Source organism: Scyliorhinus torazame, chromosome 15 (genome assembly GCF_047496885.1).
Source record: "Scyliorhinus torazame isolate Kashiwa2021f chromosome 15, sScyTor2.1, whole genome shotgun sequence".
NCBI lineage: Eukaryota > Metazoa > Chordata > Chondrichthyes > Carcharhiniformes > Scyliorhinidae > Scyliorhinus > Scyliorhinus torazame.
Genome location: NC_092721.1, coordinates 95,214,240 through 95,238,563, shown reverse-complemented (window position 1 = coordinate 95,238,563; position 24,324 = coordinate 95,214,240). Strand labels below are relative to the sequence as shown.

General features: G+C 50.4%; 1 protein-coding gene across 8 annotated transcripts in view; it reads left to right on the top strand.

The window, feature by feature from the left end:
- Positions 1–24,324, top strand: part of LOC140391693 (protocadherin Fat 3-like) — a 1,133,162-nt gene that overhangs the window by 482,108 nt on the left and 626,730 nt on the right. For all 8 annotated transcript variants that reach the window (XM_072476450.1, XM_072476451.1, XM_072476455.1 and 5 more), the window contains one exon: positions 3,508–6,822. In XM_072476450.1, coding sequence (XP_072332551.1) covers positions 3,525–6,822 — 3,298 coding nt within the window. In that variant the 5' untranslated portion in view covers positions 3,508–3,524. The remainder of the gene's footprint in view (positions 1–3,507; positions 6,823–24,324) is intronic.

Sequence of the window (24,324 nt, the reverse complement as noted above, 5' to 3'; positions counted from 1 at the left end):
ACAAGATATAACTTTTTTGAGGGGTTTTTACACTGAATTCTGGTTTCCTGCCTGTGTGAATCATGCTCCACCCCCATCTCACTGCTGGCAAACGTGTGAATTGATGGAAATGGGAACAAGACTTCTATATCTTTCCCACTTGGATCACCGTGTGCATGGAGTAGTCTTTGATATTTCTCAACACATGCACCTGCGCATAGGGCAACACTGTAGCACAGTAGGTAGCACTGTTGCTTCACAGCTCCAGGGTCCCAGTTTCGATTTCCGGCTTGGGTCACTGTCTGTGTGGAGTCTGCACGTTCTCCCCATGTCTGCGTGGGTTTCCTCCGGGTGCTCCGGTTTCCTCCCACAAGTCCCGAAAGACGTGCTATTGGGTAATTTGGACATTCTGAATTCTCCCTCTGTGTACCCGAACAGGCGCCGGAATGTGGCGACTGGGGGCTTTTCACAGTAACTTAATTGCAGTGTTAATGTAAGCCTACGTGTGACAATAAAGATTATTATTATTATATCTGAACTCTGTCATTTTTAAAGGTTAGCCTAAAAGACCCGGCCTGTAGAATCAATATGGCACTGAAGGGGCCATTCAGCCCATTGGGTCCTTGCCAGCTGTCTTTAGAGCAATCTGATCAGCTCCATCTCACCCCTGCTCCCCCCCCCCCCCCCCCATTCACATGGTATTACATTTGGAATTAATTCATCGGGCTGAATATAATGCACCCTGCCATGGCAGTCGGGCCTACAGAGAGGCCCTATGTCAGTTTCCGATGACAGGAAATTCTCCCCTTATTAAGTCAGTACGATGGCACAGTGGTTAGCACTGCTGCCTCATGCCGCCGAGGACCCGGGATCGATCCTGGCCCTGGGCCACTGACCATGTGGAGTTTGCACATTCACCCCGTGTCTGGGTAGGTGGATTGGCCACGCTAAATTGCCCTAAATTGGAAAAAACCCAGAATTAGGTACTCTAAATATTTTTTTAAATTAAGCCGGGGGAAGGAAGGGCAGTTCTGGCCATTGGTGGTGTGTCAGCAACTGAGATTTATGAGACATTTGACAGCCATTACCCCCTGAGCCCATCGCAATTTAGTGTCACAAATGACTCCCGAGCCCTCGGAAGACTGCCCAGCAAAACAATCCCCCCCCCCCCCCCCCCCGCCCCCCCCCCCCCCCCCCCCCCCCCCCCCGCCCTCCCTCATCCCCAAACAAGCCCTGGACCCTCATTTACCTGAAGCCTGTGGTCCTTATGCCATTTGGAGCCTTGGCAGAGAAGCATGTCGGGGGGGGGGGGTTAATGCCACTGCTTGTGTTGTTGGGAATGACAAGCTGCTGCTTCTGATAGGCTGGCAGCTCAAGATTGACATGACAGTCCTTCCTGGGACCTCAATCACGGAAGGGCCATCGGCGGCTAATCTATATGACTGAAAGACACTCTATTCCATTGGGCCTCACCATGGAACTGCCAAGGTTTCCTCGTCAGTTCTCCGGTGAATGACATTCCCAGCCACAATCCCAGCCATTGCTTCGACTTACATCATCCCATAGGCAGTGCATTCCAGGTCATTACCACTCGTTGTGTACAAACAATGTTGTTCTTCAAAGTCCCCCTCCCCACCCCCGCATGCTGTAAATGTGTCCCCTAGTTCTTGCACCATCAGCTAATGAGAACTTTTCTTCATCTACCCTATCTAAACCTGTCATAATCTTATATACCTCTTTCAAATTCCTCCACCTCCTTTGTTAAGGTGAACAAACCCAGTTTCTCCAACTTAAAATTCCTCCTCCCTGAAACTGTCTTGGTAAATCTCCAATGCACCCTATCAAGGGCCCTCACAGCCTTCCTAAAGCACCTGCTGCCCATCCATCTTTGCTCTCAAACTCTGTGGCTTGCTATCCCATTTCAAATGGCAATTAACAGTTAACCATATAGCTGTGGACTTGGAGTCACATATAGGCAAGACTAAGGGTGCGATTTAACGGAACAAAATAGAGTCCCATTTTGGGCATGTTTAGCGGGGTGTTTCTCAGTACCTGCAGTGCCAAGAACAACACCGCTATTTAACGGTTCTCCCATTTTATTTGACCTTAGCGAGGAATGCCCTGCAGAGGCCTCACTTACATAATTTCCTGTACTGACGAGCTCAACTCACCAGTGCAGGAAGAGCACATGCAGAATGGGGTGCCATTTTTAAACGCCGCCCGATCTTTCAACCCCTCTCAGCTACCCCACCGCAGCCTCTGGACCCCCACTGAACCCAATTTACCTCTTACAGGATCCTCAAACACCCCTCATCCCACCACTTATGGACAAGGCACCACTGGAACCACTCCCTGGCATAGGCAACCTGGCATCCAGGCACCTTGGCACTGCTAGCCTGGCAGTGCCACTGGGCACCCTGGCACTTCCATGGTGCCTGGGTGGAACTGCCAAGGTGCCAGGCTGGGAGTGCTGAGGTGACCATTGTCAGAGGCGTGTGACAGTGACATCCTGCCCAGAGCCTGACCATCTGGAGGTCTCTAATGCCCCCCACCCCCCAGGTGCAGTTACGCCTGGTGGAAACCAGTCATAGCCGTTCGTTCCCTGGCCCTGGGAGAATATGGTTCAGGATTATTTATTTGTATCCAATAGCTCACTAAACTGTGTTAATCTGATCGCGACGTCTCGCGACATTCGTTACATTTTGCGAGTCGTTTTGAGTGTCAAGAATCTTGCGAGATTCAATGGCCTTGTCGCGTCACCAAGTCGGGCATGGCGAGGCCATTAAATTGCATCCTAGGTAAGGATGACAGATTTCCTCATTTAAAGAGCATTAGTGAGCCAGGTGGGTTTTTTTTTTTGCTGATCAACAATACTTGAAAATAAATTTAGAGTACCCAATTACTTTTTTTCCAATTAAGGGGCAATTTAGCGTGGCCAATTCACATACCCTGCGCATATTTAGGGTTGTGCAGATGAGACCCCCGCAGACATGGGGAAAATGTGCAAATTCCACATGGACAGTGACCCGGGGCCGGGATCGAACCCAGGTCCTCGGCGTCGTGAGGCAGCAGTGCTAACCACTGCACCATCGTGCCACCTACAACAATAGTTTCATGATCACCAATATTGAAACCTGATTTCAATTCCAGATTTATTATCTACTATGGGATTTGAACCTGTGTTCCTAGAACATAAGCCAGGGTCTCTGGATTACCAGTCTGGTGATATTACCACCATGCTACTATCTCCCTGCATATATATGGACTCCAGTAATGATGGCAAAAGTTGACTGTTTTGCTGTTGGCAATACTACAAATTCAAGGCCATTATGTTTAGTGATTGCACTACAGTTAGTCTCATAGTTAAAGCACACTTTCAAGTCTGTGTTAATCTTATTAATTAAATAAGTAGATTACTATCTCTCATGTTTAGAAGATCAAAGTTCTGAGTAGAAATGAGATTCTAGATGACAGAATGTTGAAATTATCCTTGTTCATAACCTTTCTTTTTTTTTACCTCCATGTTAGAATGGACGAATGATGGGATGGATCTAAATATGGGCTGTGGGGCAGGAACACCACTTTCCTTCCTCTGCCATGCTCTCCTGCTATTCCAGCTCTTTAGCAGTAGTTGTCGGGGTCACCAATTTCAAGAACCAGCACCGCCTGCCAGCTTCAAGTTTACATATTCCCTGTACAATGCCACTATTTATGAGAACTCTGCTGCAAGGACCTATGCCAACAGCAAAGTTAAAATGGGGATAAGCCTGACTGATCCATTGTGGGACATTAAATACAGGATTATATCTGGAGATGAAGACGGCTTCTTCAAAGCAGAAGAAGTTTTACTTGGGGATTTTTGTTTTCTCAGGATAAGAACTAAGGGAGGCAATTCTGCCATATTAAACAGGGAAGTTCAGAAGCACTATTTGCTTATTGTGAAAGCTGCAATTAGAGGGGAAGCCCTGGAGGCATGGACAAAAGTGAATATTCAAGTTTTGGATATGAATGATTTGCGGCCTTTATTTTCTCCAACCACGTATTCTGTAACAATTCCTGAAAACACACCATTGCGAACTAGTATTGCACAAGTGACAGCGACTGATGCAGATATTGGATCAAATGGAGAGTTTTATTACTATTTTAAAGATAGAGTTGACATCTTTGCTGTTCATCCAACCAGTGGTATAGTATCTCTAAGTGCCAAATTGAACTATGATGAGAGAAACCAATATGACCTGGAGGTATTAGCAGTGGATCGTGGAATGAAACTATATGGAAACAATGGAGTAAGCAGTACAGCAAAACTAGTTATTCATATTGATAGGATCAATCAACATGCCCCAACTCTAAGCATGGTGACTCACATTCCCTCTTTGATGGACAGCGACCCAATTTATGCCATTGTGACTGTAGATGATCTGGATGATGGAATTAATGGGGAAATCGAATCAATATCTGTTGTGGCAGGTGATCCTTTAGGACAGTTCCATCTTGTTAGAACTGGGTTAGGAGGCAGAGAGCATCGGATAAAGTTAGCAAAGACTGTGAACTGGGAAGACTTTCCGTATGGCTATAATCTTACCCTTCAAGCAAAAGATAAGGGGACCCCTCAAAAATTTTCTGCAGCGAAAATTGTCCATATTGAAAATCCAGAGGAAAATGAGAGCCAAGCAACCTTTGAAGAGGATATCTATGAAGTAGGACTGAATGAATTTGCTCCTCCTGGTGTGGTTGTTGTTGCTGTTAAACTAAAGCCTGAACCGCAGAATGTGGAATATAAACTTAGTGCAACTGAAGATGCTCATTATTTCTACATTAATCCCCAAACTGGTCTGATCACCACATCACAGCATATACACATCCTCGAGAGAGAGCATTTTGCTTTAGAGGTAATCAACAACGTCAATGACATGAAAGTGCGAGTCGTCATAAAGGTTGAAGATGCTAATGATCATACTCCATTGTTTCATCAACTATCGTATGAGGCATTCATCAACGAGAGCATGCCTCTTGGTAGCAGTGTTTTGATTGTTTCTGCCACTGACAATGATCAAGGAGAAAATGGATACATAACATACAGTATTGATAAGCTGAATCCATTGCCTTTTGTAATAAACCAGTTTACAGGTGTCATCAGCACAAGTGCACAGCTGGATTTTGAGTCTTCAGCTCAGAGTTACAGGTTTTTTGTTCGGGCCTCAGATTGGGGTTCGCCTTATCGCCGTGAAAGCGAAGTAAATGTGACTGTACATGTGGAAAATGTTAACGACAATAAACCCCTGTTTGAAAAAGTGGACTGCCAAGGAGTGATTTCTCGTGGGTTTCCTGTTGGTGAACAGATAACTACTGTTTCAGCTATTGATGTTGATGAACTAGAATTGGTAAAATACAGGATTGTGGCCGGAAATGAGCTTGAATTCTTTGATCTAAATTCAGACTCCGGTGTGCTATTCTTAACAAAAGCATTGGATAGTGCAAATCCAAAAGATGGGCTCTTTTCACTTCAGATAACAGCTACCGATGGAGAGAATATTGCTGATCCTATGTTTCTTAATATTTCACTGGGACATGGTAAACCGACTACAAAGGACTATGCATGCAGAGAAACTGGAGTTGCTAAGAAACTAACTGAAAAATTGCTCAAAAGGGTGAAAGTAAACAAGTCAAAGACAGAGGACTTATTCCTTGATCTCTATTCGATTAACAGGCAGCCTCCGCAGTTCGATAAATCCTTTCCTTCTCAGGTAGCCATTAAAGAAGATCTCCCAGTCGGCAGTACTATTGTTAAGATACCAGCTTCTGATGCAGATAGTAGCTTCAATGGCAAAGTTGTATACACCATCTCTGATGGAAATGCCGATAGTTGTTTTATTATTGAAATGGAAACAGGATGGCTAACAGTTCTGATGCCAATGGATCGTGAATTAACTGATAAATACATTCTTAACATCACTATTTACGATTTAGGTTATCCCCCAAAGTGTGCATGGAGACTGATGACCATCCATATCCAAGATGCTAATGACAACAAGCCTCGGTTTTTGCTGGCGAGCTACTCTGTCAGCATTCCAGAAGACACAATGATTGGTACGGACGTAGTTCAGATTGAGGCCATGGATGAAGATCTGGGCCGCAACGGTGAAATAATTTATACACTGTTAACAAACACCCACCAATTTGCTATTAATGCCACAACTGGAATTGTCTATGTGACCGGGTTGCTTGATCGGGAATTAAGTACAAACTGTACTTTGAAAATAGAAGCCTGTGACCAAGCTGACAATGGTCATCAGCAATGTTCTGTTGTGGCTTTGGAGATCATTTTTGTGGATGTTAATGACAATGCCCCCCATTTCATTCCTTCAAGCTACTTTGTTAAGGTACTCGAAGATATGCCTGTCAGTGCTGTGGTAACATGGCTTGAAGCTCACGATCCCGACCTTGGCTTGGGTGGCCAGGTGCGTTATTCTTTGGGAAATGATTATAACGGAAAGTTTGAAATCGACCGAACCAGTGGAGCTGTGCGCCTGTCGAAAGAGCTGGACTTTGAGAAACAGCAGTTCTACAACCTGACGATTCGTGTTAAGGATAAAGGTCGACCAATATCCTTGTCTTCAGCATCCTTTATAGAAATTGAAGTGGTAGACGTGAATGAAAATCTTTATGCACCACAGTTTTCAGAGTTTGCTAAAATGGCAACAGTCAAGGAAAATGCACCAATTGGGACAAGTGTTCTGCAGGTGACTGCAAAAGATGGTGACGGTGGAAGGGATGGACAGATCCAGTACTCCATCCGCGATGGCAGTGGGCTTGGACGTTTCACTGTAAACGAAAACACAGGTAGGGCTGTGGTGAAAGTTTGAAGATCTTTAATAATTTATCTTGCATGGCATGTAACCCCTAAGCTTTAAATTAAATATAATCTGCTAAAATATTCAAAGATTAGTGTGAATTGCTGCAAAATTGTAAAACCTTGTGGAACAATAAACAATAAGTAGCACTCATTCCTTTCAACATATAGTAATTATTTAAAAATGGCCCAAAATTACAAAATTTTAATTTATTTCTGGGAGAAAAACAAGTTACATTTTGCAGATTATGTGTTGAAAAAGAACGTTCTTATTTACTTGTGTTAGGCTTGATTGATTATTTAATGTGAATGGATATTTGTTCATTGTTAAACTATTTTGTCTCGTAATCATCGTTCAGCACTGCTTCATAAAAGATGGTACAGTGAATGAAATGAAAATGAAATGAAAATCGCTTATTGTAGAAACTTGTGTAATTTTAAGAGTTTATGATTGCAAAATTAATTGCGTAATGTGTATAAATGCTTGTTGTAGAAGATTGCATTTGATATGCCTATTGAACAGGGTAAAAAAATGAGAACCAAGATAAAAGCCCTGCTCAGGTGTCCTCAAAATCTGTGAATGTGTATGCTGTGTCACAGAAGATTAAACAAAGCCCATAATGCACAACTGAGGCTTATCTGAGGGGCAGCACGGTAGCCTTGTGGATAGCACAATTGCTTCACAGCTCCAGGGTCCCAGGTTCAATTCCAGCTTGGGTCACTGTCTGTGCGGAGTCTGCACATCCTCCCCGTGTGTGCGTGGGTTTCCTCCGGGTGCTCCGGTTTCCTCCCACAGTCCAAAGATGTGCAGGTTAGGTGGATTGGCCATGATAAATTGCCCTTAGTGTCCAAAATTGCCCTTAGTGTTGGGTGGGGTTACTGGGTTATGGGGATAGGGTGGCGGTGTTGACCTTGGGTAGGGTGCTCTTTCCAAGAGCCGGTGCAGACTCGATGGGCCGAATGGCCTCCTTCTGCACTGTAAATTCTATGATAATCTGCAGCCTACATACTATGGAAATTCAGTTTTGCTCTTTTGCAGTCCCCATTCCAATAACATTTCTTGCTGCTGAATTAATAGTTCATTCAGTATGCATTCAAATGTAGTGGGGAAAAAAGTATGTTGTGCAATTATACATTTTATCTTTTATTCACAAAAATCTGAAACTCCAAAAATCCTAATTGTAACAACGTTAATGATATTGACCAGTAATGGCTAGTTATTTAGAGATCTCTCCCCCCACCCCACCCCCCCCCCCCCCCAACCCCCAGAACTGTTCATCCTTTGTGAAGTTGAGTCTGCTATGCAGTACACCCTTGACATTATTAGATCACATGCTTTGGTGCTAATATAAGGTTAGCTAACCATACTGTGAAAATACCTTACAGTTGTAGAACACATTTTTGTTTTAAATTCATATTTTAATTATGTGTTGTAGACTATATTATGTGTTATAGACTATCTTAGAATAGTTGGTAGAATTGTGTTGAAAGTTGTCTTCTAAACAGTCTGTTTGGATTTCTTCCTGTTTTTAAGGACCTAAATACTGAACAATCACTCAGTTGGCGTGAGATGAAAAGCAGTATGCAGCATATTAAATTACTGTGACCTACACTTTGACAGTGCTTTATTTACTGTTGTGCAGTTGTTCTGCCAGTCGCCTTATGATCCAAGGCTTGGCTTGGGCATAGTTTTTAAACAAAGAATAACGCAGTGGATTACTAAGAAGGAATGCCAAAATCAAAATTGTTATACTGAGTTCTTCTAAAGTTCCATGATTCATGCTGAGCTATGATTCTGTACTTTTGATTTACAAAATGTGGGATATGTCTTGAAACTTTTATTTCTTGAAACTTTGGAGTTTTATACTCCTGTTTTATTCTCGGCCAAATCCCATTTAAATTTGATGATTAGTCGCAAAGTTGGTATATATATATTATTTTTTAAAATAAATTTAGAGTACCCAATTATTTTTTTTTCCAATTGTGGGGCAATTTAGCATGGCCACTCCACCTCACCTGCACGTCTTTGGGTTGTGGGGGTGAAACCTACGCAGAGATGGGGAGAATGTGCAAACGCCACACAGACAGTGAACCAGGGCCAGGTTTCGAACCTGGGTCCTCAGCGCTACAGTCCCAGTGCTATCCACTGCGCCACATGCTGCCCATTGTGTGCATATATTATTAACCAGTTCTTAATCTTTTGCACAATTCAGAATAACATAATTTAATAAACTTCAAAAACGTTTTGGAGCAACAATGTATGAAGCTGTTTTTATAACATTGTAAATTATAGCTTTAATGCTTATTTAACACCAGGCATTCCATAGGTTCGTTTCATTACCACTTTCAGATTTAGCAGGATGAGGATCTGAATTAGGTTCACTGTACATATCTGAGATTCAGGAAACAATTCTAAAATTACAAGGTGGAAGAAGCTTAATATTTAAGTGGTCATGTCCGTTTTTACAGTACAGTCTGTATAGCACAAACATTCATACATAACTAAACATAGGGTTGGACTGATTTTTTAAATTGAAATTCGATTAAAGTTGTGGGCAAGATTGTTCGGATTACAGAGTTTCCTGCCCTGCCACTCAGGTCAGTAGGAAACGCATGCCTCTCGGTACTGGCAGCCCTGCGGCCATTTAATGCTCAGCAGGGCGTTAATTAGCTGAGAGCAAGACTTCCACTCCTATCATTGGAGGTAGTCCCGCGTTACAGAGCTGCCAGCTAGCCGGACTGCCTGCAGTCCCAGCAGGGGCAGGTTCGAGTGCTGGGCGCTATTGGGATGGCAGCCAGACCATGAATGAAATAAGCTAATAGAGGTGGGACCGAAAATAAGTCCGGATATCAACACTCCAGGCTGGCAGATCCCAGCAAGGGGACTTGAGGGGGATGCGGGCTGGGATTGAGAGACCAGTAGGGGAAGGTTAAAAGAGGGTATGATTGGGGGGGGGGTGGGGGGGGGGGAGGTGTCTGCAATGAACACAGGGACTGCTCACTCTCCACCACCTCACTCCCACTCCCCTCTTCTCATCCCACTCCTCTGCCTCCCCATTCCCTCCTCTCCCTCCAGCTCCCCTCCTCTCCCTCCAGCTCCCCTCCTCTCCCTCCAGCTCCCCTCCTGTCCCTCCCCCTCCTCTCCCTCGCCTCATTGCACTCTTCCCCTCCCTCCCCTCCTCTCCCCTCCCTTCTATTCCCCTCTTCTCACTCCCCTCCTCTCCCTCCCATCCCCTCCTCTCCCTCCAGCTCCCCTCCTCGCCCTCCAGCTCCCCTCCTCGCCCTCCAGCTCCCCTCCTCTCCCTCCAGCTCCCCTCCTGTCCCTCCCCTCCTCTCGCTCGCCTCATTGCACTCTTCCCCTCCCTCCCCTCCTCTCCCCTCCCTTCTACTCCCCTCTTCTCACTCCACTCCTCTCCCTCCCCATCCCCTCCTCCCTCCAGCTCCCCTCCTCGCCCTCCAGCTCCCCTCCTGTCCCTCCAGCTCCCCTCCTGTCCCTCCCCTTCCTCTCCCTCGCCTCATTGCACTCTTCCCCACCCTCCCCTCCTCTCCCCTCCCTTCTACTCCCTCTTCTCACTCCACTCCTCTCCCTTCCCATCCCCTCCTCTCCCTCCCCATCCCCTCCTCTCCCTCCCCACCCCCTCCTCTCCCTCCCCATCCCCTCCTCTCCCTCCCCATCCCCTCCTCTCCCTCCAGCTCCACTCCTCTCCCTCCAGCTCCACTCCTCTCCCTCCAGCTCCCCTCCTCTCCCTCCAGCTCCCCTCCTGTCCCTCCCCTCCTCTTCCTCCCCTCATTGCTCTCTTCCTCTCCCTCCCCCTCCTCTCCCTCCCCCTCTCCTCCCCCTCCCGCTCCTCTCCCTCCCAGTCCCCTCCTCTTCCCCCCCCCATCTCCTCCTCCTCCCTCCCCACCCCCTCCTCTCCCTCCCTCGCCTCATTGCACTCTTTCCCACCCTCCCCTCCTCTCCCTCCCCTCATTGCCCTCTTCCTCTCCCTCCCCCTCCTCTCCCTCCCAATCCCCTCCTCTCCCTCCTAGTCCCCTCCTCTCCCCCCCCAATCTCCTCCTCTCCCTCCCCACCCCCTCCTCTCCCTCCCCAGCCTCTCCTCTCCCTCCCCATTCCCTCCTCTCCCTCCCCATCCCCTCCTCTCCCTCCACATCCCCTCCTCTCCCTCCCCATCCCCTCCTCTCCCTCCCCATCCCCTCCTCTCCCTCCCCATCCCCTCCACTCCCTCCCAATCTCCTCCTCTCCCTCCCCATCCCCTCCTCTCCCTCCCCATCCCCTCCTCTCCCTCCCCATTCCCTCCTCTCCCTCCCCATTCCCTCCTCTCCCTTCGCATCCCCTCCTCTCCCTCCCCATCCCCTCCTCTCCCTCCCCATCCTCTCCTCTCCCTCCCCATCCCCTCTTCTCCCTCTCCCTCCTCTCCCTCCTCTCCCCCTCCTCTCCCTCCCCTCCCCTCCTCTCCCCCTCCTCTCCCTCCCCTCCCCCTGCTCTCCCTCCCCTCCCCCTCTTCTCCGTCCCCTCCCCTCCTCTCCCTCCCCTCCCCCTCCTCTCCCGCCCTTCCCCCTCCTCTCCCGCCCTTCCCCCTCCTCTCCCCCTCCTCTCCCTCCCCCTCCTCTCCCTCCCCTCCCCCTCCTCTCCCTCCCCTCCCCCTCCTCTCCCTCCCCTCCCTCCCCCTCCTCTCCCTCCCCTCCCTCCCCCTCCTCTCCCTCCCCCTCCTCTCCCTCCCCTCCCTCCCCCACCTCTCCCTCCCCTGCTCGCCCTCTTCCACTCCCCCCCTCCTCTCCCTCTTCCCCCCTCCTCTCCCTCTTCCCCCCTCCTCTCCCTCTCTCCCCCTCCTCTCCCTCTCTCCCCCCTCCTCTCCATCTCTCCCCCTCCTCTCCCTCCCCTCCACTCCCTCTCTCCCCTCTCCACTCCCTCTCTCCCCTCTCCTCTCCCTCCCCTCCTCTCCCTCCCCTCCTCTCCCTCCCCTCCTCCCCCTCCCCTTCCCCTCCTCTCCCTCCCCTACCCCTCCTCTCCCTCCCATTCCCCTCCTCTCCCTCCCCTCTCCCTCCCCACCCCTCCTCTCCCTCCCTTATCCCTCCCCCTCCCCTCCTCTCCCTCCCCTCCTCTCCCTCCTCCTCCCCTCCTCTCCCTCCTCCTCCCCTCCTCTCCCTCCTCCTCCCCTCCTCTCCCTCCCCCTCCCACCTCGACCTCACCCTCCCACCCCCTTCCCTTCCCCTCGGCTCCCTCCCCCTCCCTCCCCTCCTTCCCCTCCGTCCTTTCCCCTCCCTCCCTCCCTTCCCCATCCCTCCCTTCCCCATCCCTCTCTCCCTCCGTCTCTCCCTTCCCCTCCCTCTCTAAATCTCTCCCTTCCCCTCCCTCCCTTCCCCTCCCTTCCTTCCCCTCCCTTCCTTCCCCTCCCTTCCTTCCCCTCCCTTCCCCTCCCTTCCTTCCCCTCCCTTCCCCTCCCTCCCTTCCCCCCTTCCTTCCCCTCCCTTCCCCTCCCTCCCCCTCCCTCCCTTCCCCTCCCTCCCTCTCCCTCCCCCTCCCTCCTTCCCCCTCCCTCCCTCCCCCTCCCTTTCCCTCCCTCCCTCTCCCTCCCTCCCTCCCTCTCCCCCTCCCTCCCTCCCTCTCCCCCTCCCTCCCTCTCCCTCCCTCCCTCTCCCTCCTTCCCTCTCCCTCCCTCCCTCTCCCTCCATCGCCCTCCCTCCGTTGCCCTCTCTCCGTCGCTCTCCCTCCGTCGCTCTCCCTCCCTCCCTCTCCCTCCCTCCCTCTCCCTCCCTCTCCCTCCTTCCCTCCCTTCCCCTCCCTCCCTCTCCCTCCCTCCCTCCCTCTCCCTCCCTCCCTCCCTCTCCCCCTCCCTCCCTCCCTCTCCCCCTCCCTCCCTCTCCCTCCCTCCCTCTCCCTCCCTCCGTCGCCCTCCCTCCGTCGCCCTCCCTCCGTCGCCCTCTCTCCGTCGCCCTCTCTCCGTCGCTCTCCCTCCGTCGCTCTCCCTCCCTCTCCGTCGCTCTCCCTCCCTCTCCCTCCCTCTCCCTCCCTTCCACTCCCTCCCTCCCTTCCCCTCCCTCCCTCCCTTCCCCTCCCTCCCTCCCTTCCCCTCCCTCCCTCCCCTCCCCTCCCCTCCCTTCCCCTCCCCTCCCTTCCTTCCCCTCCCCTCCCCTCCCTTCCTTCCCTTCCCCTCCCCTCCCCTCCCTCCCTCACTTCCCCTCCCTTCTCCATCCCTTCCCCTCCCTCCCTCACTCCCTCCCTCCCTTCCCCTCCCTGCCCCCCTCCCTTCCCCTCCCTGCCTCCCTCCCTTCCCCTCCCTGCCTCCCTCCCCCTCCCCTCCTCCTTCCCTTCCCCTCCCACCCTCCCTTCCCCTCCCTCCCTCCATGCCTTCCCCTCCCTCCCTTCCCCTCCCTCACTTCCCCTCCCTTCTCCATCCCTTCCCCTCCCTCCCTCACTCCCTCCCTCCCTTCCCCTCCCTGCCTCCCTCCCTTCCCCTCCCTGCCTCCCTCCCTTCCCCTCCCTGCCTCCCTCCCCCTCCCCGCCTCCCTCCCCCTCCCCTCCTCCCTCCCTTCCCCTCCCACCCTCCCTTCCCCTCCCTCCCTCCATGCCTTCCCCTCCCTCCCTTCCCCTCCCTCACTTCCCCCTCCCTCCCTACCTTCCTTCCTCCTCCCTCTCCTTCCTTGCCCCCCTTCCTCTCTTTCCCCCCCCCCCAAGACTTACTTTCCCCTCCTTCCTTCCCCTCCCCTTTTCCTTCCCATCCTCCTCACCTCTGCCTACCCTCCCCTTCTCCACGGTTCAAATATAGGGACATTTAAGTCGATCTGTAGTCAGAAGCTATTTTAATATTTGTATATTTTATTTAGGTTTGGGAGCTGGACACTTGTGTTTCAACTACTAAATTGAACGCTGAACCCCATGCAAAGCTCATAGGCTTACAAAATAACTGGACTTCTATGTCTGGTACTGAAGAAGAGATGGATTTAATAGTGGAAACAACAGGAACTTCATTAATAGACATTGATCGCCTGAAATCTGAATAAAACGTTACCAATAAATATAGCTAGAGTTGAATTAATCTTTGTCACTAATATGAAGCAGTAATTCTTAACCTTTAAAAAATATAAATCAAGGGCTGCAGTGATGAATTTGACCTTAATTAAGCTCCTATTGAGTTCACTGCATATCAATGTTTATGTGTTTATAAATGAGAAACACTGTTGTGCAGGAGCTAATAAAGATATGGGGCGAAATTCTCCGGTATCGGCGCCGACTGGCGCCCAAAACGGCGCAAATCAGTCAGGCATCGCGCCGCCCCAGAGGTGCGTAATGCTCCGCATCTTTGGGGGCCGAGCCCCAACCTTAAGGGGTTAGGCCCGCGCCGGACGAATTTCCGCCCCGCCAGTTGGCAGAAAAGGCCTTTGGTGCCCCGCCAGCTGGCGCGGAAATGACATCTCCGGGCGGCGCATACACGGGAGTGTTAGCGGCCGCTGACGGCATTCCCGCGCATGCGCAGTGGTGGGAGTCTCTTCCGCCTCCGCCATGGTGGAGACCGTGGCGAAGGCGGAAGGAAAAGTGTGCCCCCACGGCACAGGCCCGCCCGCGGATCGGTGGGCCCCGATCGCGGGCCAGGCCACCGTGGGGGCACCCCCGGGGCCAGATCGCCCCGCGCACCCCCCAAGGACCCCGGAGCCCGCCCGCACCGCCTTGTCCCGCCGGTAAGGTAGGTGGTTTAATCTACGCCGGCGGGACAGGCATTTTAGCTGCGGGACTTTGCGCACCCCCCAAGGACCCCGGAGAATCGCGGGGGTGGGGGGTCGGCGAACCTCGTCCATGATTTTCATTTGAAATGTTTCTAAATTGTGTAATCTGACACTAATCTAAAATAAATTGTATTAAGTTAATTTGCATCAATCCAAAATGAAGCAGAAACACTGAAAATGGAATTAAACAAAGGATTTATTAGATAAAGTTGCCACAAATCCTGGTTTTCAATTAATTAGGCCCCATTTTGTTCAATGTGACCCCCACTAAAATATTGTGGCTAATTCTGCATAACTTTAAGAAGGATGTCAAGGCCTTGAGAGGATGCAGTGATGATTTACTAGAATGGTATGAAGCAGGAAAGACTCGAGTCATGTGGAGAAATTAAAGAACCTGAGATCGTTCTCCTTGAACAGAGAGGTTTTAAGGAAATTTGATAGAGGGTCGTCAAACTTGTCAAAAGGTTGAGCAGATTAAGGAGGGGAAGCTGGGAGGGGAGATAAACTGGGGAATATGGAGTGAGGCGCTACGAAGGGTAAACGCGACCTCCTTGTGTGCAAGGATGAGCCTGATACAGTTCAAGGTAGTAAACAGGGTACATATGACTCAGGCAAGAATAGTGAGTTCTTCCAGGGAGTGACAGATGTGTGAGAAGTGTGGGTGAGGACCAGCGAATCATGTTCATATGTTCTGGAGCCGTGAACGTTGGGGAGATTTTGAGCAGGTGTGCTCACGGCTCTAACAAGGATAGTGGGGATGGAGGTAGAGCCGGATCCATTGGTGGCAATATTTTGGATATCAGAGAAGCCGGAGTTGATGATGGGGAGGAGGGCCGATGCTGTGGCCTTCACCTCTCTTGATTGCACGACAAAGAATTCTGCTGGAGTGACGGTCAGCAACGCCACCAGGGGTGGTGGCTTGGCTGGGGGACTTTGCCTGGCAACTTATATGACTTCCTTTGGTTGGAAAAGATTAAGTGCGAATCAAGGGGTTCAGCAGAGGGCTTCGAGGCAAGATGGGGGATGTTAGTGGTCGTGTTTGAGAAGTTGTTCGTCGAGGGGGCGGGGGAAGGAGGGGAGTGTACAGTTGTGTGTTGGAGAGTTTATTCCCCAAATTGTTTATGTTTTATAATCTTTTATATACGTTTGGAATAAAATACATTTAAAAAAACTTGCAAGAAGCTGCTGAAGTATATGATGTGTTTCGTGAGGCAAATGGATTGGGAACCAAAGGACACAAACTTAAGGTAATTGATGGAAGACCCAGAGTTGACATGAAGAAAAAAGATTTTGTGTCGTGAGTTGTTGTGATCTGGAATGCACTGCTTGAAAATCGGTGGGAGCAGTTTCAATAATAACTTTCAAAAAGGCATTTGTGGAATAATTGAAAAGAAAATATTGCAGAGCTATGGAGAAAGAGCAGGGGGGTGAGACTAATTGGATAGTTCTTCCAAAGAACCAGCAGAGACATGAAAGGTTGATTGGTCGCCTCCTGTGCAGTATAATTCTATAATTCTAATTGTTGACTGAAGTTTTCATGTCACAGTATAAGTTATTCAAATTAGAAGGTGGTACTTTAATATAATTTACTGTTCAATTCATATCAATTTGAACATGCATGTGCTTTTGTTTTATTCTTGTTATTTGAAAGCGGAGACTGGGCAACACTGAGGTACAGTAGTTAGCACTGCTGCCTCACAGCGCCAGGGACATGGGTTCAGTTCCAGCCTTGGGTCGCTGTCTGTGTGGAGTTTGTATGTTCTCCTTGTGTCTGCGTGGGTTTCCTCTGGGACTCCGGTTTTCCCCCACAGTCCAAAGATGTACAGGTTAGGAGGATTGGCCATGATAAATTGCCCCTTGGTGTCCAAAGGTTAGATGGGGTTACTGGGTTACAGGGATTGGGTAGGGATGTGTGTCTAGATAGGGTGCTCTTTCAGAGGGTTGGTGCAGACACAATGGGCCGAATGGCCTCCTTCTGCACTCTAGGGATTTTATGACTGAAAGTTGATTGTCTAGTATTTGCTTATTACAGTAACACATGCATCATTATTGTTCGCCATTTGAAAAAAATGTGTATGAATGTAGAAAAGTAATAATTACTTTTCACCTTTGCTCAGGTAAGCAGTAAAATGAGGTTTCAGCTTCATTTGATACATGTTCAATTTCCACATTGGGCAAAAGGAAACAGGAATGTATTTAATACCTTCATGACGTCAGGAAGGTGTAATGTGCTTTACAGTCCTGAAGTACTGTTGTAGGGGGGAAATGTGCCAGCTAATTTATGTGCCAGAAAACCAAAAATGTATGATCCAGGTCAACTGTTTTTTAGTGATTCGGTTGCTGATTGTGGGATAAACATTGGTTGGAACACCAGAAAAATGTCCTGCTGTTCTTGAAAAAGTGTCATGCAACCTTGTAAGTTCATTCAAGAGGGCAGACAGTTTAACATCTCATCTGAGGGACAGTGTCTCTGACAGTGCAATACTCCTTCAGTATTGCACAGAAGTATCATCAGCCAGATTGTGTGCTGAAGCATATGGAGCAGGGTTTGAACTCATGAGCGTCTAAATCAGCTGAGAGTGCTACCAATGAACTAAGTAATTGTTGGAAGTTGTTTTAACAGTGTCATGATATTCAGATAAACATCACGGTGCAAACACACATACACACTGATGGACAGATCAACGGACCAATCAACACACACGCAACATCACAGCCAATCACAAGCAAGAGCACATGCACTATAAAACGGGAACACCACAGTTCCCGCTCATTCCAGCAAGAGACAGCTCAGGGCACAGAGCTCACAGCAAGCCACTCAGACATACAACATGTGCTGAGTGCCTCTCTAAGACAGTGTTAGGGCTGGGTCCACTGGTTAAAGGGTAAAGAATGAACCATAGTCATAAGTTTACAGATGTTGTTATTGATAGTAATAAAACAGAGTTGTACCATCTGCAATCGTGTTGGTTCGTCTGTATAGTGGAACACCCAACACGAAATAGTACCAGGGTTGGAACCCAGCAACTGTGAGACCTACCTACACGTCTTCAGGAATCCGCCATCCTGCGCCATGGACACCATCAGCCCGCCGCAGCCGCTCCAAATCGCTGGAAACCTCGGCGCCAACTGGAAGCTGTTTAAACAGCGCTTCCAGTTCTTCCTCGAAGCCACAGAAATGGAGAATGCTTCGGACACCAGAAAAATCACCCACCTCCTCTCCACGGCAAGGCAACACGCCATCCACATCTACAACTCCCTGGTGTTCGCGGACGGTGAGGACAAGACGAACTACAAGACGGTCCTTCTTAAACTCGAGCATCACTTCAGCATCGAGGTGAACGAGAGCTTCAAGAGGCACCTCTTCCAGCAGCGCCTGCAGGGTAAGGATGAGCCTTTTCAATCTTTCCTGACACACCTCTGTATCCTCGCGCAGCCTTGCGGCTATGAGGCCACCTCCGATTCCATGATTCGGGACCAGATAATTTTTGGGGTCACCTCTGGCACCCTATGCCAGCAGCTCCTCAAAATTATGAGCCTCACCTTAGCCACAGCCATCGAAGCCTGCATCCTCCATGAAAACACGATCAGCCGGTACTCCCACTTCCAGGCGGCCGAATCGGCGCGGCAGGGGTCCTACGAGGCCGAGTTCCTCCCGGCCGCGGCCCGGACGAGGGCGGCCATTTTGCGCGCTTTACGCGGCCTCCCGCGCTTGTACGCGCCAAAAGAGACATCGACGCAGAGGGACGCGACGCGCAGGCGCGCTCTACGCTGGACCGAACTGTGCATGAGCGATGGCGCAATGAACACCATGACATCATGACATGCGGTAACTGTGGATCCGCACATTTAGAGCGGCAATGTCCAGCAAAGAACCGACAATGCCTCCGCTATGGCAAGATGGGCCACTACGCTGCCTGCTGTCGAGCAGCTCAGCCTGCCAACGCTCCCCAATTCCGCCAGCCTCGCAGGGACGTGCGGGCCATTCAGCCTCCATACACCGAGTCATACCCTGACGATGTACAGACCGGTGATACCGACGACTGGGAAGTCTTCCGCATCGCGGTCATTGACAGGAACTGGATGTCCCCAAGCAGGACCCACCAGTCGATGCCAGTGAACAGTGTTACTCCGGGTGATGAATGGTGTGCCACCCTAACGGTCAACCGATCACCAATTACATTCCGTTTCGACACTGGTGCCTCCGCCAACCTCATAGCATGGTCAGCCTTCTACGCCTTAAAGGTCAGACCACCGATTCGGCCATCCCGCTGTCAGATGGTCGATTACAGCGGAAATGTTAGCCCGGCCATGGGATCCTGCCAGCTCGAGGTCACACACAATGCATACACAGCCACACTGTCCTTTGAGATAGTTGGATCATCGAAGGACTCCCTGCTAGGCGCACAGGCGTGCAAGGTTCTCCACCTCGTTCAGCGGGTACACACTCTGTCTCCAGAAGGCACATCCGACTTCCCGGATGCAGAATTTAGGGCACAGCTCCATTCGCTCCTCGCCCACAACCAGGAGGCTTTCGAGGGCATGGGTACACTGCCCTACACTTACAGAATACGGCTCAAACCGGACGCCACCCCGGTCATTCACGCACCACGTAGAGTCCCAGCACCTCTCAAAGACCGCCTCAAGCAGCAGCTGCAGGATCTCCAGTACCAAGGAGTGCTTTCCCGGGTCACGGAGCCCACGCCATGGGTCAGCTCCATGGTGTGCGTTAAAAAGCCCTCTGGCGAACTCAGGATCTGCATTGACCCGAAAGACCTGAACAACAACAACATGAGGGAACACTACCCCATACCCAAATGGGAAGAGATCACGAACGAAATGGCCCGGGCTAAAATTTTTACAAAGCTTGATGCCTCAAAGGGTTTTTGGCAGATTCAACTGGATCAGTCCAGCAGGAAGCTGTGCACTTTCAACACTCCCTTTGGCAGGTACTGCTGCAACAGAATGCCGTTTGGCATCATCTCGGCATCCGAGGTATTTCATAGAATCATGGAACAGATGATGGAGGGCATCAAAGGGATGCGCGTCTATGTTGACGACGTCATCATCTGGTCCACCACACCACAGGAGCACATCAGTCGTCTCCAGCGTGTCTTTGCTCGGATACGAGATCACGGCCTGCACCTCAACCGAGCCAAGTGTTCTTTTGGCCAAACTGAGCTAACGTTTCTGGGGGACCTCATATCCCAGTCAGGAGTGCATCTGGATGCAGACAAAGTGAGCGCCATTACAGCCATGCCGCAGCCGGCAGACAAGAAGGCAGGGCTACGCTTTCTCGGGATGGTGAACTTCCTGGGGAAGTTCATTCTCAACCTTGCCTCCCACACAACGGCTCTTCGCCACCTAGTGAAGAAGACCACTGAGTTCCAGTGGCTGCCCACACACCAGAAGGAATGGGAGGAACTCAAGATTAAGCTCGCCACAGCCCCGGTATTAGCGTTCTTCGACACCTCTCGAGATACAAAGATCTCTACTGATGCCAGCCAGTCCGACATTGGGGCGGTACTCTTGCAAGGGACGACACTGCATCATGGGCCCCGGTCGCCTATGCCTCGCAGGCCATGACCCCCACAGAACAGCGCTATGCGCAGATCGAGAAGGAGCGCCTGGGTTTGTTAACCGGCATAGATAAGTTCCACGACTACGTGTATGGTCTCCCTCAGTTCACCGTGGACACCGAAATTCTGCTCAAGCTCCGGAGGTACGACTTCCAACTGGTCTACACCCCGGGACCTCATCATCGCGGATGCCCTGTCCAGAGCAGTGAGCACACCGCCCGAATCGGGGGGGGTTCGTATGTCAGGTCGACGCACATGTGGCCTTCACATCGGCCAATCTGCCAGCTAATGATTCAAGTCTGGCCCGTATTCGCCGGGAGACTGCGGCTGACCCCCTTCTACAACGTGTGATGCGCCACATGACGGGAGGGTGGCTCAAAGGACAGTGCCCACAATTCTACAATGTCTGGGATGACTTGGCCCACATTGACGGTGCCCTCCTAAAGTTGGACCGGATTGTGATTCCACACAGCATGCACAGGCTGGTCCTCGAACAATTACACGAAGGCCATCTCGGGGTTCAGAAGTGCAGGTGGAGGGCCCGAGAAGCTGTATACTGGCCGGGCATCAGCGTCGACATTGCCAACATGGTGCTCAACTGCCCCACCTGCCAAAGGTTTCAGCCGGCGCAACCCCCTGAGACGCTTCAGCCCCATGAGTTGGTAACGTCCCCCTGGGCGAAGGTGGGTGTGGAACTTTTTCATGCGCTCGGCAGGGACTACGTCATCATTATAGATTACTTTTCGAATTATCCAGAGGTCATACGCCTGCACGATTTGACATCGTCCGCTGTCATCAGGGCATGCAAAGAAACCTTAGCTCGCCATGGCATTCTGCTTACTGCCATGTCGGACAATGGGCCCTGTTTTGCAAGCCAAGAATGGTCTTCTTTTGCTGCTTCGTATGGCTTCACACACGTGGCGTCCAGCCCTCTGCATCCCCAGTCAAATGGCAAGGGGGAAAAGGGCGTCAATATTGTCAAGCGGCTCCTCTGCAAGACTGCTGATGCCGGATCGGATTTCTGCTTAGCCCTGCTGGCCTATCGCTCGGCCCCACTATCCACTGGCCTCTCACCAGCCCAGCTGTTGATGGGTCGCGCCCTCAGGACCCCTGTGCCATCCATTCTTGTTCCTACACCCGACCATGCTCCAGTACTGCAAAGGATGCGACAGCAGCGTGCTCAGCAGGAGGTGGCACATGACACTCGGGCAACTGATCTTCCTGCCTTGGCGCCTGGAGACGACGTCCGCATCCACCTACCAGAGGGTGGCTGGTTGGCAACTGCCAAAGTTCTCCGATGCGTGGCTCCCCGTTCGTTCCTGGTCCGCATGCCTGATGGGTCCATTCGCCGGCGTAATCGCCGGGTTCTTTGCCTGCTTCCGCGCTCGTTACGTGATCATACACCGGTGCCACACCCTCCTGTTGTTCCTGATGTCGACTTCGTGGAGCTTCCTGCCACCATGCCTATTCCTCTGTCGCCTGTGGCCAGGCCCATTCCTCACCCGGTGGATCCTGACCCACCCTTGAGGCGGTCAACACGAATTCGTCGCCCACCTACTAGGCTGGATTTATGAGCCTGTTTGAACATTAGACTCACTAAAGTGTTATGCCACAATGTTAATATGTTTCTCTTTTTGTCATTACAGGAGTTCGTTTTTGATGTTTGATGAGTACACTTGTTTTGTTTATGGTACAACCTCGTTGCTATGTTGCACCTGACACCTTCCTATGTATATAGTTTAGCCTCATGTACATGTTGTAGATATTGCACACATACATTCAGCTGTACTCCATACACATCTATATTTATTACCACATAGGCACACATTCTTGTAAAAAAAAAAGGGGGGATTTCATGATATTCAGATAAACATCATGGTGCAAACACGCATACACATTGATGGACAGATCAACGGACCAATCAACACACACGCAACATCACAGCCAATCACAAGCAAGAGCACACGCACTATAAAACGGGGAACACCACAGTTCCCGCTCATTCCAGCAGGAGACAGCTCAGGGGACAGAACTCACAGCAAGTCACTCAGACATACACCATGTGCTGAGTGCCTCGCTAAGATAGTGTTAGGGCTAGGTCCACAGGTGAAAGGGTAAAGAACGAACCACAGTCATAAGTTTACAGATGTTGTTATTGATAGTAATAAAACTGAGTTGTACCACCTGCAACCGTGTTGGTTCGTCTGTATAGCGGAACACCCAACACGACAAACAGCATGGTTCTTGGCAGCAAGAAGAAGCAGATCACAAATTGAAAATCAAAGAATTGTGAGTGAGCTGCCTTCTTGAATCTCAGTACTCCTTGTAGTATAGGTACATCCACAGTGCTGTTAGGGAGAGGGTTCCAGGATGTTGATCCAGCGACAGTAAAGGAACGGCAATATATTTCCAAGTCAGGATGGTCAGTGGCTTGGAGGGGAACCACCTGGTGTTCACGGGTATCTTCTGGCTTTGTCCTTCGAGATGGCAGCAGATGTGGGTTTGGTGCTGTTGATAAACCTTGGCGCGTACCCGGAGTGCATCTTGTAGAAGGTACACATTGCTGCCACTGTGCGTCAGTGGTGGAGGGAATGAATGTTTGTGGATGGGGCGCTAAACAAGAGGGCTGCTTTGTTCTGGATGTTCTCAAGTTTATTGAGCGTTGTTGGGGCTGCACTTATCTAGGCAAGTGGAGAGAATTCAATCAGACTCCTGATTTGTGCCTTGTGGGTGGTGGACAGGTTTCGTGGAGTTGGGAGGTGAGTTACTTGCCACATGATTCCTAGTCTTTGAACTGCTCCTGTAACCAGAGTATTTATGTCGCTAATCGGTTCAGTTTCTGGTCCATGGTAATCTCTAAAATGCTGTGGGGGATTCAGCGATGACCATGTCATTGAATGTCAAGGGGTGAAAGTTGGATCCTCTCTTGTTGGAGATGATCATTGCCTGGAACTTGCGTCGCATGAATGTTACTTGCCACTTGTCAGCCGAAGGCTGGTATCTGGGGAGTCACGAATGGTGCTGAACATCATGCGGTCATCAGCAAACATCCCCACTTCTGACCTTGTGATGGAAGGTGGTTGATGAAGCAGCTGAAGATGGTTGGACCGAGAACTCTGCCCTGAGGAACCCTGCTATGAGGTGACTGCCCTCCCAACCACCATAACCATCTTCCTTTGTTCTGAAGTGGGGCTTGTGATCTGTTAAGCAATTATGGGGTTAAAACAATTCTCGGATGCTAAGCTTATAAAGTGCAGATCTGTGAGTTACACGGTTTGTTTCATTAAACAATAGCACAAATGCTGCTTCTCAGGGCAGCCTGCTGGATGATTGGTGTTCAGCACCCACTTTGAGTCTGCTTGTCGGTCCTGGACAGACATTATTGCTGATGTTATTTCTCACAGATAAAAACAATGGATCCTGAGCTGTCCCTAATTCCAAAATTGTTCTTCATGTAAAGATTTCTCAGCTTCAGTGACAGGGGTGAATGGATATTTTCTGAGACCATGTGGTTGACACAGTGGCCGCCTCCATTCCTGAACTGGATTACGTGGTAGTGATTATTGTGACATTGCCCCAATGTTTCCTATGAGAGAATTTCTCCCCTCTAATGTGAAAGAATAAAGGCAGGGGCTCATTCAAATGTTGCCTTGATGTCAAGGGCAGTCACTCTAAACTTGCCTCTGGAATTCAGCTCTTTTGTCTGTAGTAATAGGGTACGATCGAACAGAAAAGTTTTGAAGTGTCATTTGTGGTGGGTTTTTCTGGGAATTTCACCTGTCAGCGAGTTTCCCACTGCTATCTAACCACGCTTTAGTCCCTTTTTTGGGCCAAGGGAGTTTTTCCCCGGGTCAAGCCTGCACTTAGAATTATTTTCATCACTGGGAGCTGAACTCGCTGGCCAGACCGGCTCCTCTGAGAACGGGTCACCATTTTGAAAGGGTGATCTCTAAGTGGGCTTGTGGGGCCCCCTTTCCCCCACACATGGGCACTGTCACCCCCTACCACATCGGCATTACCCCACAGCCTGCCAAGTGATGACACCTCACTATGAGGTGCTGAGGGCCCTCCCTTTCCAGACCTACCGATGCTCCCTTTCGGGCCCCCCCTTCCAGGACCCTCACCCTTCACCCCTCCCAACTTTCTAGAGGCCCCTTCATACCAAGAACCGCCCCCGCTTCACCCTTCATA